The sequence below is a fragment of the Ornithorhynchus anatinus genome, chromosome 14, assembly GCF_004115215.2.
Source record: "Ornithorhynchus anatinus isolate Pmale09 chromosome 14, mOrnAna1.pri.v4, whole genome shotgun sequence".
Lineage (NCBI taxonomy): Eukaryota > Metazoa > Chordata > Mammalia > Monotremata > Ornithorhynchidae > Ornithorhynchus > Ornithorhynchus anatinus.
The window spans coordinates 47,956,798-47,970,159 of NC_041741.1; the positions used below are offsets into that span (position 1 = coordinate 47,956,798).

Genomic DNA, 13,362 nt, shown 5'->3' on the forward strand with positions numbered 1-13,362 from the left:
TTCCTGCGGCCCGAGGAATTAGGAAACAAGGTTGTCTTTTATTTACAAGCTGCCAGAAGCAGCGGCTGTGTCCCATCTCCATTTCCCTCCCGGCTCTTTCCTTCCGCCCCGGCCGTCGGCCGTGGGACGGGGGAGAGAATCCGGGAAGGACGAGGTCACAGGGTGGGAGGTAAAGCCTGGCTCCCATCATCACCACGCCGCTCCGGGGAGTGAACGGAGGCAAGAACGGCGACTCTCCCGAGAGCCGGAATGCGGCTCCCGGGTTCTTCCTCTCCGAGGGGGCGAGGGGCCCGGGGGAAGGCATGGACCCAGGGGAGGGCCCGGGCTCAGTAGGGGCGGAATTTGCGCTGGGCCCGCATCAGGGCGATCCTCTGTTTGTCCTCTTCAAACTTCTTCCTCAGTTGGGCCAGATCTGAAAGCCAAAAGACACGGGGAAATCTGAAACTCGCCGGGCACTCCCAGCCAGAGGTCGGGAGAATCCATCAATGGGAATGGGGGGCAGGAAGGGAGGCAGGGCAGCTCAGAACCGGGGGGGTTCCAGAAGGGCGAGTCGAGGGATGACGGGAAAAAAATGACGGAAAGGGTCCGGTGGGTTCCGCTGGCCCGAGACCCCAGAGTCTCCCTAGGGGTGATCTCCGGGGGCTTCACTGAGCCCTCAACCACCCGCTTGAGTCACCATCCCCTGACCTCCTCCAGCCCGGAGGGACTTGGGGCTCACTGGCCTCCACCCCCGACTTGCTCCTCTGTAAGTGCTGGGGCAGGGCAGAGGGCCGCAGAGTGGGTGAGCGGGTCTCGGCCTCCCCCCACGGAGCTACAGAGTCTCCCCCGGTCACTCCCCCCGTCTTGGGTGGCGCCCACTCTCTGAGAACAGCGGGGCGACCGAGGACGGAACACGGTGGGGACGGAGAACGGGGACGAAGCCACTCACGCTCCCTCTTGGTCTCTCGGTGCTGCCAGGCGTAGAAGTTGAGTAGCTCCTTGCGGGCCCTCTTCTGCTTCTCCTTCTCCAGCAGCCGCAGATTAACGGCCTCGGTCCTGGGGATCCCGGGCCGGCGGCCTTTGCGGGTCACCTTGACCCAGCCCTCGTTGTCGGGGACGCCCTCCTCCTTCTCGGCCTCGGCGTCTTCCTGTGGGGGAGGGAGCCGATCTCTGAGCTCCGCGACCGGGGTCTCTCGCCCCCTCTAACCTCCCTCGTTACGAACGGAAGCGTCCGGCGAGCAGGGAACGTTTCACTTCCTAGCTTCGGACTCCCCGAGGGCTCAGTCCGGCGTATTGCCCCTGGCAGGTGCTCAGCAAACACTCTTCCTCCTGCCCTCGCCCGCTCCCCTCCCTGGTCCCAACTGACGCCAGGTGGGCATCCCGGCAGAGGCTCCCTTCCACAAGTCAATTCCCCAACAGCTGTGGGCCAAAAGGGTGCCCGACACTGAACCAGTCAATCAGTGGTATTTATTGAGCGCTTACGGTATTCAGTATACCGCACTAAGCAGCTGAGAGTCCAACGGAATTGGCAGACACGATCCCCACCCACAGAGCGCTGACAGTCTAAACAGCCCTTGGGGAAGCTGTCCAAAAACAGTATGCCCTGCTCCCCCATACCCTGAGAAAGCTGGGGGGTTGGGGGAACGGCAGAACTGGTTAGTACAGTGCTTTACGTACAGTGAGCGCTCAGTAAATACAACTGAATTGGGAAGCAGCGTGGCTCAGTGGAAAAGAGCCTGGGCTTCGGAGTCAGAGGTCATGAGTTCAACTCCCGGCTCTGCCACTTGTCAGCTGTGTGACTGTGGGCAGGTCACTTCACTTCTCTGGGCCTCAGTGACCTCATCTGGAAAATGGGGATTAACTGTGAGCCTCACGTGGGACAACCTTATTACCCTGTATCTACCCCAGCGCTTAGAACAGTGCTCTGCACATAGTAAGCGCTTAACCAATACCAACATTATTATTATTGAATGAATGAGTTCCAGAGGGGACCCGACAGAGTGCTAACTTAGCAGGCCAGGGGACGGGAGTGGTGCCCACGTCCAGAACGGGGCCGGCTTTCGCCCTTGGATGGAGGGTCAGAGGTCCTGCCAAAGGGGCCAAAGATCTGTGGGGGCAGGTGGGGAAGGAGCCAGCGCTTAGAACAGTGCTTTGCACATAGTAAGCGCTTAACAAATGCCATCATCATCATCATCAGGTGCAACAACATCTTTTTGGAGAGCTCATTTTGCTTCCCCTTCCAAACCATGGCCTAGTGACAACAGCCCCGGGCCTGGGAGGTGGGAGATCTAGCTTCTAACCCTGGTTCTGCCCCCTTACAATAAGGATAACAACTGTGCTGCCTGTTAAGTGTTTACTCTGTGTCAAACCCTGTGCTAAGCGCCGGGGTTGAGAAAATATAAGCAGATCGGACACAGCCCCTGGTCCCTGTGGGGTTCACAGTCTAAGGGGGAGGGAGAAGAAGGACTTAATCTCCATTTTACAGGCGAGGAACCAGTCCCGGAGGAGTGAAGTGACTTGCTCAAGGCCTCCCAGCAGGTAAGTGGCAGAACTAGGATTAAAACCCAGGTCCCCTGATTCTCAGGCCCGGGTTCTAGCCGCTAAGCCACACTGCTTCTCTGACCTCCTTCCACACCACAAGCAATCACCAAATACACCAGACCGCCGCTCTTCCCTCCTTCAAACACGCTGTATCTACCCCTGCGCTTAGTACAGTGCCTGGCACAGAGTAAGCGCTTAAAAAAAAAATCACCATTATTATCGTTTTCAAGGTCACAAGTCCTCCAAGAGACCTTCTCGATTAAGCCCTCTTTTCCCCAGCTTCCTCTCCCTTTCGCCTCCTCTACGCACTTGGATCTGTGACCTTTGGGCATTTGATATTCGCCCCACCTTCACCCCCACAGCGCTTACGTACATATCTTTAAATGACATATTATGACTTATTTACATTAACGCCTGTCTCCCCCTCTAGACTGTAAATCTGCGGTGGGCAAGGAAACGTGTCTGCTCTGTGGTACTGTCCGCTCCCAAGCGCTTAGTACAGTGATCCGCCCATAGCAAGCGCTCAGTAAATACCACCGAGCGACTGATTGATACCTTGGCCATCTTCTTATCGTATTTCTCCATGAAAGTGTCCACTTCAACTTTCAGGGCCTCAGGGTCCACCAACGAAGCTGAGTAGTTTGCGATCCACTCTGGAACAGAGGAAGAGCCACAAGCCCCTAGCGTCAGGTTTCCCGCAAACCCACACCTCCCCGCTCTCCACACCGGGGGACGGCTCGGCAGAAAAGCAGCGTGGCTCAGTGGAAAGAGCCCGGGCTTGGGAGTCAGAGGTCATGGATTCGCATCCCGGCTCTGCCACTTGTCAGTTGTGTGACCGTGGGCAAGTCACTTCACTTCTCTGTGAAGTTACCTTCATATGTTACCTCATGTAACATGTCATGTAACGTCATGTTACCTCATCTGTAAAATGGGGATTAACTGTGAGCCTCACGTGGGACAACCTGATTCCCCTGTATCTACCCCAGCGCTTAGAACAGTGCTCTGCACCTAGTAAACGCTTAACAAATACCAACATTACTTCACTTCCCTGCGCCTCAGTTCCCTCATCTGGAAGATGGGGATGAAGACTGTGAGCCCCATGTGGGATAGGGGCAGGGACTGTGTACAACCTGATTAGTCGATATCTACCCCAGTTCTTAGTGCAGTGCTTGGGACACAGTAAGCCCTTAACAAATGCCATTAAAAAACAAAAAAAATCAAACGAACTGGGGTCAGATACGCTTCTAAATCCAGATAGGAAAAGTGATCGTGTCTATGACCGGAACCACACGGCTCCCTTATCGTGAGATTGTTCGTCGGGTAGCCGGACTCGAGCACATGCGGGAAGGAGGACTGCCAGAGGTCAAGGGTCAGCCTCACTATCCCTCCCCACACTGCTCTCCTTCCAGCCTCCGGAGCCAAATGGGGTTGGAGGATGGGAAATGAGGCCGGAAGGAAAGCAGCTGTCGTCGGCTGTCCTCGGCGGGGCCGCGAGGACGTTATCTCCCGGGAGGTCTCGGCGGGGAAGAAGCCCGACGGGGAGAGAGAGAGACCGAGAGCCCGGTCTCCTTGCCGGAAAGGGAAAAACGGGAAAAGCTGTGGCCCGACTCACTCTGGAGGCCGGTTTTCACGGGGCGGCTCTCTGAGGAGATCACCAACGGACCCGTCCGGCCTAACGACGTGGCAGTCCGAATGCTGGCTGGCCTCCGAAACACCACGTAGGCCACGTGGAACTTCTGGAGAGAGACAGACAAGAAAAACACTGGCCACTGCAAACTCCCTCCCGTCGCCGGGCTCGGAGGAAGCTCCCCGCCCAGCGACCGATCACGATCTCATTTTGGAACTCGTACGCGCCCCCGGCCCACGGCAGTGTGAATGTCACCATCGGGGGGAGATGGGGACAGATTGATAATAATCATGATTGTAGTATCTGTTAAGCACTTCCTATGTGCCAGGCACCGTACTAAGCCGTGGGGTGGATACAAGCAAATCGGGTTGGACACGGTCCCTGCCCCAAATGGGGCTCGCAGTCTCAATCCCCATTTTCCAGATGAGGCAACTGAGGCCCAGGGAAGTGAAACGACTTGCTCAAGGTCATGCAGCAGACAAGCGGCGGAACCGGGATTAGAACCCGTGACCTTTCGACTCCCAGGCCCGGGCTCTAGCAGTCAGAGGAAACTGCCCCTCTCCTGAGCGATCCACCCCGTCAGTTTCAGTAAGTCCGGCTCCGGACTTCCACCGGCTTTCGACAGACCGGTAGAGGCCACTTGAGGGTTTAATGAGGACTCAGAGTCAACAGGAGTCTTCTATCGGGAGAGGCTTTTCTTCCACTCCCTTCTGCGTCACCCTGACTCGCTCCCTTTATTCAGCCCCCCACCCCCAGCCCCCCAGCACTTACGTCCATATCTGTAATTTTATTTATTTCCATTAACGTCTGCCTCCCCCTCTAGCCTGTCAGCTCCCTGTGGGCAGGGAACATGTCGGCCCACTCTGTTAAGTCGTACTCCCCCAAGCGCTTAGGCCAGTGATCTGCACAGAGTAAGCACTCGATAAATATGACTGAGTGGGAGGGAAAGGAACCAGAGTCAGATGCAGCAAATGAGGAGGAAGAAGCGTGGTCTAGTGGAAAGAGCGCAAGGCCCGGGCCGTAATCCCAGTTCAGCCACTTGCCTGTAGTGTGACGCCAGTCGAGTCTCTCAGCTTCCCTGAGAAGCAGCTTGGCTTAGTGGACAGAGCACGTGCTTAACTGCTCCTGCGTCAATCCAGTCACTCACCTCAGCCCGCCTAGATGACTGCATCAGCCTTTCCGACCTCCCAACCACCTGCCTCTCCCCACTCCGGTCCGTACTTCACGCCGCTGCCCGGATCATCTTTCCACAGAAGCGGTCAGGGCACGTCACCCCCTCCCCCGGCTCAAAAATCGCCAGTGGTTGCCTATCCACCTCCGTATCAAACAAAAACTCCTCACCAGTGGCCTTAAATCAGTCCGTCACTTCGCCCTCTCCTAGTTCACCTCGTTTCTCTCCTACAACCCAGCAGGCAGACTTCGCTCCTCTGGTGCTAACCTTCTCATTTGATCTCTCCTGTCTCGCCGCCGACCCCTGGTCCAAACGTCCCGCCTCTGGCCTCCAATGCCCTCCCTCCTCTCATCCTCCAGATGAATACTCTGCTCTCCTTCAGAGACTTATCTCTTCCATGAGGCCTTCCCACACTATGCCCCACTTTTTCTCATCTCCCACTCCCTTCTGCGTCGCCCCGACTTGCTCCCTTTGCTCTTCCCCACCCCCGCCGTCCCAGCCCCACAGCCCTTATGTATAGATCTGTAATTTTATTTATTTGTATTGATGTCTGTCTCCCCCCCTCTAGATTGTGAGCTCATGAGGGCAGGGATTGTCATTGCTTATTGTTGTACTGTACTTTCCCAGGGGCTCAGTACAGCGCTCTGCACACAATAAGTGCTCAATAAACACAATCGATTGAATGAATGGGAGTCAGAAGGACCTGGGCTCTAATCCCGGTTCCGCCACCTATCTGCTGGGTGCCCTTGGGCCATTCACTTCACTTCTCTGGGCCTCAGTTACCTCAACAGGAATATAGGGATTAAGAGTATGAGCCCCATGTGGGACAGGGACTATGTGCGACCCAATTAGCTTGTATCTACCCCGGTGATTAGAAGTGCCTGGCACATAGAAAGCGCTTAACAGATACCCTAAAAAAAAAAAGCTTGGGGGCCCTACACCCCAGAAAAGCTGCAAGGATGAACTACCGATTGTGGGGAAAAAGAAATGGGGTCCCACCCGGGAGTGCTCCCGGCCCTTCCGATATGGGCCCTGATGGACACCCCAAAAATCCCCCAGTCTCCCGGAATCCCTCCTCCCCGCCCAGCGACCCCTCGGGCCGACCTGGGTTCTGGGGGGAGACTCACCACGGCCAGCTTGGGCTGGAAGAATCCGGATTGCGGCTTCTGCTGACGCTCCGCCAGGTCCGGCTTCTCCTGCAGCTCCACGGACTGGATAGTGCCACAGCAGGACAGCAGCTGAGTCAGGTCCTCCTGAACACGGCCCGGAGACGAGAAGGTCACAGCCGGTCACCACCTGCCCCCGCAGAACCTCCCACTTGCCCCTGCCCACACCTTCACCCCTTCACGTAGCACGGGCCCAGAGAACGGGTAGGAGCTGGGCAACCCCAAACTAGTCAGTGACCTCTGAATGGGCAACAGCTGACTTCTCCCTCTCTTGACTGGAAGCTCCTTTTGGGCAGGGAACCAACTGTGTTCTAGTGGACTCTCCCAAGCACCCAGTACAGTGCCCGGCACATGGGAAGCGCTCAATAAATATCACTGGTTGATTGCTCTGCACACCGTAAGCACTCAATAAATACCATGATTCGCTGACTAAAAAAACGAGGCAGTCATCCCCACCCTTCCCACCCCTTTGGGATGCTAAAGCCCAATCGACCAATAGGCTAATTAATAGTACTTACTGATCACCTACTCTGTGCATGCGCTGTACTGAGCACTTGGGAGAGGATAATATAGTTGGGAGATCCCCATCCCTGCTCTGAAGGAGCTGAAAGTGTACTGTGTGCCCCGCATGGTCTGGAGAAGCAGCGTGACGTAGTGGAAAGAGTCCAAGCCTGGGAATCGGAGGACCTGGGTTCTAATCCCAGCTCTGCCATTTGTCTGCTGAGTGCCCTCGGGCAAGTCACTGCACTTGTCTGGGCGTCAATTACCTCATCTGTAAAATCAGGATTAAATCCTCCCCACCTCTGCCTCTGAGTGCCAGGTGAGACAGAGACTGTGCCCTACTTGATTATCTTGTACCTACGCCAGTGTTTAGTACAGTGTCTGGCACTCGGTAAGCGTTTAACAAGTACCATTAAAAATCAGCAACTGGAAGAGCACAACAGAATTAGTAAACACAATTTTACAATCCAGCGGGGTAGACCCTAACAATTCACAGATAGGAGGCGGCAGAAGAAAAAGGGGATCTAGAGCGATTGATCAATGGTATTTATTGAGCACTTACTACGTGCAGATCACTGTACTAAGCGCTTGGGAGAGTACAATACAGCAGGAATAGCAGACACGTTCCCTACACATAATGAGCTCTCAAGTCTAGAGGGGGAGAATTACCGTACGAGAGTTAATGCTGAGGTAATAAGGTACGTAAGATACTCTTGGAAGAATTATGGACAGGAAATTGTGAGGACACAAGCCGACGTTTTAAACAAGAGAAACCCAGTTAGGATGTGACATAGGGCCACGGAGTCATATGACGCTCTTATTTTTTATGAATTTCTAAGAATAATGATCAGAGGTCAACTTCTTAACCAGCAGGACGTGCTGAGGTCTCTGCTGGAATAATGATCGGCCTTTTCCGCTTTAAAGAAGTAGAGTGGCCTAGTGGACCCAGGCCTAGGAGTCAGGGGTTCTGGGTTCTAATCCTGGCTCCACCCCTTGCCTGCTGTGAGACCTTGGACAAACTGCTCTGTGCTTCAATCACCTCATCTGTAAAACGGGGATTAAGACTATGAGCCCCATGTTGGGACACAGCTGTGTGCAGTGTGATCAGCTTGTACCTTCCCCAGTGCTTAGAACAGTGCTTGACACATACTAAGCTATTAAAAACATCATCGTTATTATTTCTTAGACTGTGATCCCATGTGGAACAGGGACTATGCCCAACTTGATTAACTTGTATCTAACCCGGTGCTTAGCACGGAGCTTGGCACATCGTAAGTGCTTAACAAGTACTCTGTCGTTAATTCTTTTTCTGAGCGCCTCAGTCAATTGAATTTATTGAGCGCTTACTGTCTGCAGAGCTCTGTACTAAGCACTTGGGAGGGTAAAATACAATAAACAGGCACATTCCCTGCCCACACCGAGTTTACGGTCGAGAGGGGGAGACAGACATGAACAGAAATAAATAAATGTCAGATATGGATATAAGTGCTGTGGGGCTGGGAGGGGGGATGAATATAGGGAGCAAGTTAGGGCGATGGGAGCTACTTGGGTTGTAATTCCAGTCTCTAACATACCAGAGGTCAAGGCCAAGCAGCACAAGCTGAATGACTTCTCCCAGCACCGGGGTCTCGAGGACCCACAGGGAACTTGCCGGGAACAGCCTGAAACAAACCAAAGGAAACGCGTCCTCTGGGAGGAGATGTTGGAGGGTTAGGAAAACCATGAAATCCTACTTCAGTGCCTAGAATGTCCTTTTGACTTTTTTTAATGGTATATTTTAAGCGCTTACTATGTGCCAGGCACTGTTCTAGGCACTGGGGTAGATACAAAAGGAATCATTCAATCATACCTCATCTGCAAAACTAGGGATTAAAAAATGTGAGCCCCACGTGGGACAATCTGATTATCCTGGATCTACCCCAGCACTTAGAACAGTGCTCTGCACATAGTAAGCGCTTAACTAATACCATCATTATTACATTTATTGAGCACTTACCATGTGCAAAGCACTTGGGAGAGTACAGTATAACAACAAACATACACATTCCCTGCCCATCAGGGACATAGTCCATATCCCACTTGGGACTCAAAGACTTAAGCCCCATTTTACAGATGAGGGCACCGAGGCACAGAGAAGTGTAGTGGCTGGCCCAAGGTCACGCAGCAGACAAGTGGCAGAGCCGGGATTAGAAGGCAGGTTCTTCTGACTTTCAGGCCCGTGCTCCATCCACTAGGCCATGGTACCTGGATGTCCTATTGGTATGACCCAATAATGGCACAGAGTTATGGTCTTTTAAGTGGAAACCCTCTCCACCGGTGAGGCTGCACCCCGACCCCAGACCCCGGCCCTAGTAGATGCTCACTCACCTCCGTGCAATACGGGGGCACGTTGAGGATGAAGAGGGTGCGGCTCTTGGGGTAGGGGCACTGGGTCCCCTCCCTCACCTTGTGCTCCTTCATATACAGCCAGTGAGGACATTTCTGCTTCTCCGAGAACTGGATAGGAACGGCTGGAAGGAAAAGGTGGGACATGAGACCCAGACCTTCCATCTCCTCCTTCCGGTCAATCCCTCAGTCCAGGAGGGGATCCCCCATTTCTTGCTTTTAGCTCCCAGCTTCACCCAGTCCTTCATGTCTCCTCCCTGGGCCCCTCCTGACCCAAATCTGGCTTCCCTCGCTAATAATAATAACGTTGGTATTTGTTAAGCACTTACTATGTGCAGAGCACTGTTCTAAGCGCTGGGGTAGATACAGAGGAATCAGGTTGTCCCACGTGGGGCTCACAGTCTTGATCCCCATTTTACAGATGAGGTAATTGAGGCACAGAGAAGTTAAGTGACTTGCCCACAGTCACACAGCTGACAAGTGGCAGAGCTGGGATTCGAACTCCTGACCTCTGACTCCAAAGCCTGTGATCTTTCCACTAACCCACGCCGCTTCTCTGCTTCACTAGCAGCCTTACCCCCATCAGGAGAATTAATGATGGCGTTTGTTCAACGCTTACTATGTGCCAAGCACTCTTCTAAAATACTGGGGGGGGGGAATACAAGCTAATCAGGTTGTCCCGCATGGGGGTCACGGTCTTCAACCCCACTTTACGGATGAGGTAACTGAGGCACAGAGAAGTGAAGTGACTTGCTCAAAGTCACCCAGCTGACAAGCGGCGGAGCTGGGATTAGAACCCACGACCTCCGTCTCCCTAGCCCGGGCTCTTTCCATTGAGCCATGCTGCTTCTAAGCAGGGGAATGGCCTCACAAGACCCCATCTGACTCCCCCACTACCAGTCAACTGGGATTGTGGGCAAGTCACTTAACTTCTCTGGGCCTCACTGACCTCATCTGTAAAATGGGGATGAAGACTGTGAGCCTCATGTGGGACAACCTGATTACCCTGTGTAATCACTTAGAACAGTGCTCTGCACATAGTAAGCACTTAACAAATATCAACATTATTATTATTATTATTACCAGTCCCCTGGGCACTAGGCTCTCCTGAAGCAGCAGGCCCTGGACACTGGGTTCTCCCACTATCAGGTCCCTCCCCACACAGTGCCCACCTTGACCCAAATCTGGCTTCCTTCAGTGGCCTCCCCTCACCCCCTCTGACTCCTCCACTGCCAGTCGCCCAGACCCTGGCCTTCCCTGCCCGGAATCTGGCCTCCCCAGGACCAGCATCCCCGGGACCCTGGCCTTCCCTACCCCAAATCTAGCTCCCCCATTAGGAGCACCCCCCCCGGGCGCTGACCTTTGACGACCCCCTCTGGTTCCCCTACGACCAGTCCGATGGACATTGGCCTCTCCTGTCCCGCTCTGGCTCCCCCCTTGCCAGTCCCGCAGACCCCCTCTACCTCTCCCACTACCAGTCCCCCTGACAGTGCCCTCCCCTGACCCAACTCTGGCTTCCCTCAATGGCCTCCCCTCACCCCCTCTGACTCCTCCACTGCCAGTCGCCCAGACCCTGGCCTTCCCTGCCCAGAATCTGGCCTCCCCATGACCAGCATCCCCAGGACCCTGGCCTTCCCTGCCCCAAATCTGGCTCCCCCATTAGCAGCACCCCCCCCGGGCACTGAACTTCCACGATCCCCTCTGGTTCCCCTATGACCAGTCCAATGGACATTGGCCTCTCCTGTCCCGCTCTGGCTCCCCCCTTGCCAGTCCCGCAGACCCCCTCTACCTCTCCCACTACCAGTGCCCCTGACAGCGCCCTCCCCTGACCCAACTCTGGCTTCCCTCAATGGCCTCCCCTCACCCCCTCTGACTCCTCCACTGCCAGTCGCCCAGACCCTGGCCTTCCCTGCCCGGAATCGGGCCTCCCCAGGACCAGCATCCCCGGGACCCTGGCCTTCCCTACCCCAAATCTAGCTCCCCCATTAGCAGCACCCCCCCCCCGGGCGCTGACCTTTGACGACCCCCTCTGGTTCCCCTACGACCAGTCCCCCGGACACTGGCCTCTCCTGAGCCGCCCTGGCTCCCCCCTTACCAGTCCCCCTGCCCCTGCTCCCCTGGCCCCAGTGTGGCTCCCCCACGACCAGCATGCCCCGGGGCAGTGGCCTCCCCTGGCCCCAGTGTGGCTCCCCCAGGACCAGCCCGCCCCGGGACATGGGCAGCCCCCCGGCCCTCGGCCTCTCCTCCCTCTCTCTCACCGGCGTAACCGAGGGGGCAGGGGACGTTTTTCCGTGGCAGCCTCCCCCGAGCCGCTCCTTCCCCACGCGGCCTCCCGCCCGCCGCCATGGCGCCTGCCGCCGCCGCCAGGCCTGCCGGGAGCTGTAGTTTGGCCAGCGCCAGGCCCGGGGGAGGAGGAGGGGCGGCCCCACGGCGTCTCCATGGCGACCGGGGGCCCCCCGTCCCCAAGACCAGAGGAAATCCGCCTCCTCCTCCTCATCATCGTATCTGTTCAGTCTTTCGATCCTATTTCTGGGGCGCTCGCTACGTGCAGAGCACTGGACTAAGCGCTTGGCACGGCCAGTTCGGCAACAGAGAGGGACCATCCCTGCCCCATGTCGGGCTCACGGTCTAACCATCACATGGTGTCCGTTCATTCATTCAACCGTATTTTTTGAGCGCTCACTACGTGCAGAGCACTGGACTAAGCGCTTGGCACGGCCAGTTCGGCAACAGAGAGGGACCATCCCTGCCCCATGTCGGGCTCACGGTCTAACCATCACATGGTGTCCGTTCATTCATTCAACCGTATTTTTTGAGCGCTCACTACGTGCGGAGCACTGGACTAAGCGCTTGGCACGGCCAATTCGACAACAGAGAGGGACCATCCCTGCCCCATGTCGGGCTCACGGTCTAACCATCACATGGTGTCCGTTCATTCATTCAACCGTATTTTTTGAGCGCTCACTACGTGCAGAGCACTGGACTAAGCGCTTGGCACGGCCAATTCGACAACAGAGAGGGACCATCCCTGCCCCATGTCGGGCTCACGGTCTAACCATCACATGGTGTCCGTTCATTCATTCAACCGTATTTTTTGAGCGCTCACTACGTGCGGAGCACTGGACTAAGCGCTTGGCACGGCCAATTCGACAACAGAGAGGGACCATCCCTGCCCCATGTCGGGCTCACGGTCTAACCATCACATGGTGTCCGTTCATTCATTCAACCGTATTTATTGAGCGCTCACTACGTGCAGAGCACTGGACTAAGCGCTTGGCATGGCCAATTTGGTAAGAGAGAAAGACCACCCCTGCCCCATGACGGGCTCACGGTCTAACCATCATATGGTATCTGTTCATTCAATCCTATTTCTTGAGCGCTCACTATGTGCACAGCACTGGACTAAGGGCTTGGAATGGGCAATTCGGCAACAGATAGAGACAATTTGTTAAGCGCTTACTATAATAATAATGTTGGTATTTGTTAAGCGCTTCCTCTGTGCAGAGCACTTTTCTAAGCGCTGGGGGAGATACAGGGTCATCAGGTGGTCCCACGTGAGGGTCACAGTTAATCCCCATTTTACAGATGAGGTAACTGAGCCCCAGAGAAGTGAAGTGACTTGCCCACAGTCACACAGCTGACAAGGGGCAGATCCGGGATTCGAACCCATGACCTCTGATTCCCAAGCCCGGGCTCGTTCCACTGAGTCACGCTGCTTTGTGGCCATGAGCTATGTGCCAAGCGTTTGTTATGAACACTTAAAGTGTTCTATGTGTTAAGCGCTTAGGACAGCGCTTACTGTTCTAGGTGCTGAGAGGATATATTATTTATTACCCTATTTATTTTGTTAATGATGTTTATATTTCTATGATTCTATTTACCTTGACGTTGTTGTTTTGTTCTGTTTGGCTTTGCTGTCTTTCACCCCCGTTTGGACTGAGCCCATTATTGGGAAGGGATTCTCTCTGTTGCCCAGTTGTCCAAGCGCTTAG

At 55.0% G+C, this 13,362-nt stretch overlaps 1 protein-coding gene across 1 annotated transcript; it reads right to left on the reverse strand.

Annotated features, from left to right (window-relative positions):
• Positions 1-18: 18 nt before the first annotated feature.
• On the reverse strand, positions 19-11,728 carry RRP7A (ribosomal RNA processing 7 homolog A). The gene is made up of 7 exons (XM_029078525.2): positions 11,629-11,728; positions 9,353-9,495; positions 6,446-6,571; positions 4,133-4,256; positions 3,076-3,173; positions 929-1,127; positions 19-412 (listed from the first exon to the last, which is right to left on the reverse strand). The coding sequence occupies exons 1-7, from the start codon at positions 11,714-11,716 to the stop codon at positions 327-329; spliced, it is 864 nt and encodes a 287-aa protein (XP_028934358.1). The 5' UTR covers positions 11,717-11,728; the 3' UTR covers positions 19-326.
• Between the last annotated feature and the right edge of the window lie 1,634 nt (positions 11,729-13,362).

What these genes read in the sequence shown, in the direction of transcription:
- RRP7A (XM_029078525.2), bottom strand. Translation starts at nt 11,716, where the DNA reads ATGGCGGCGGGCGGGAGGCCGCGTGGGGAAGGAGCGGCTCGGGGGAGG. An exon ending in CTGCCCCCTCGGTTACGCCG is followed by an intron (nt 9,496 to 11,628) that starts GTGAGAGAGAGG and finishes TTTTCCTTCCAG; the next exon opens with CCGTTCCTATCCAGTTCTCG. An exon ending in TCCAGCCCAAGCTGGCCGTG is followed by an intron (nt 4,257 to 6,445) that starts GTGAGTCTCCCC and finishes GTCTCTCTCCAG; the next exon opens with AAGTTCCACGTGGCCTACGT.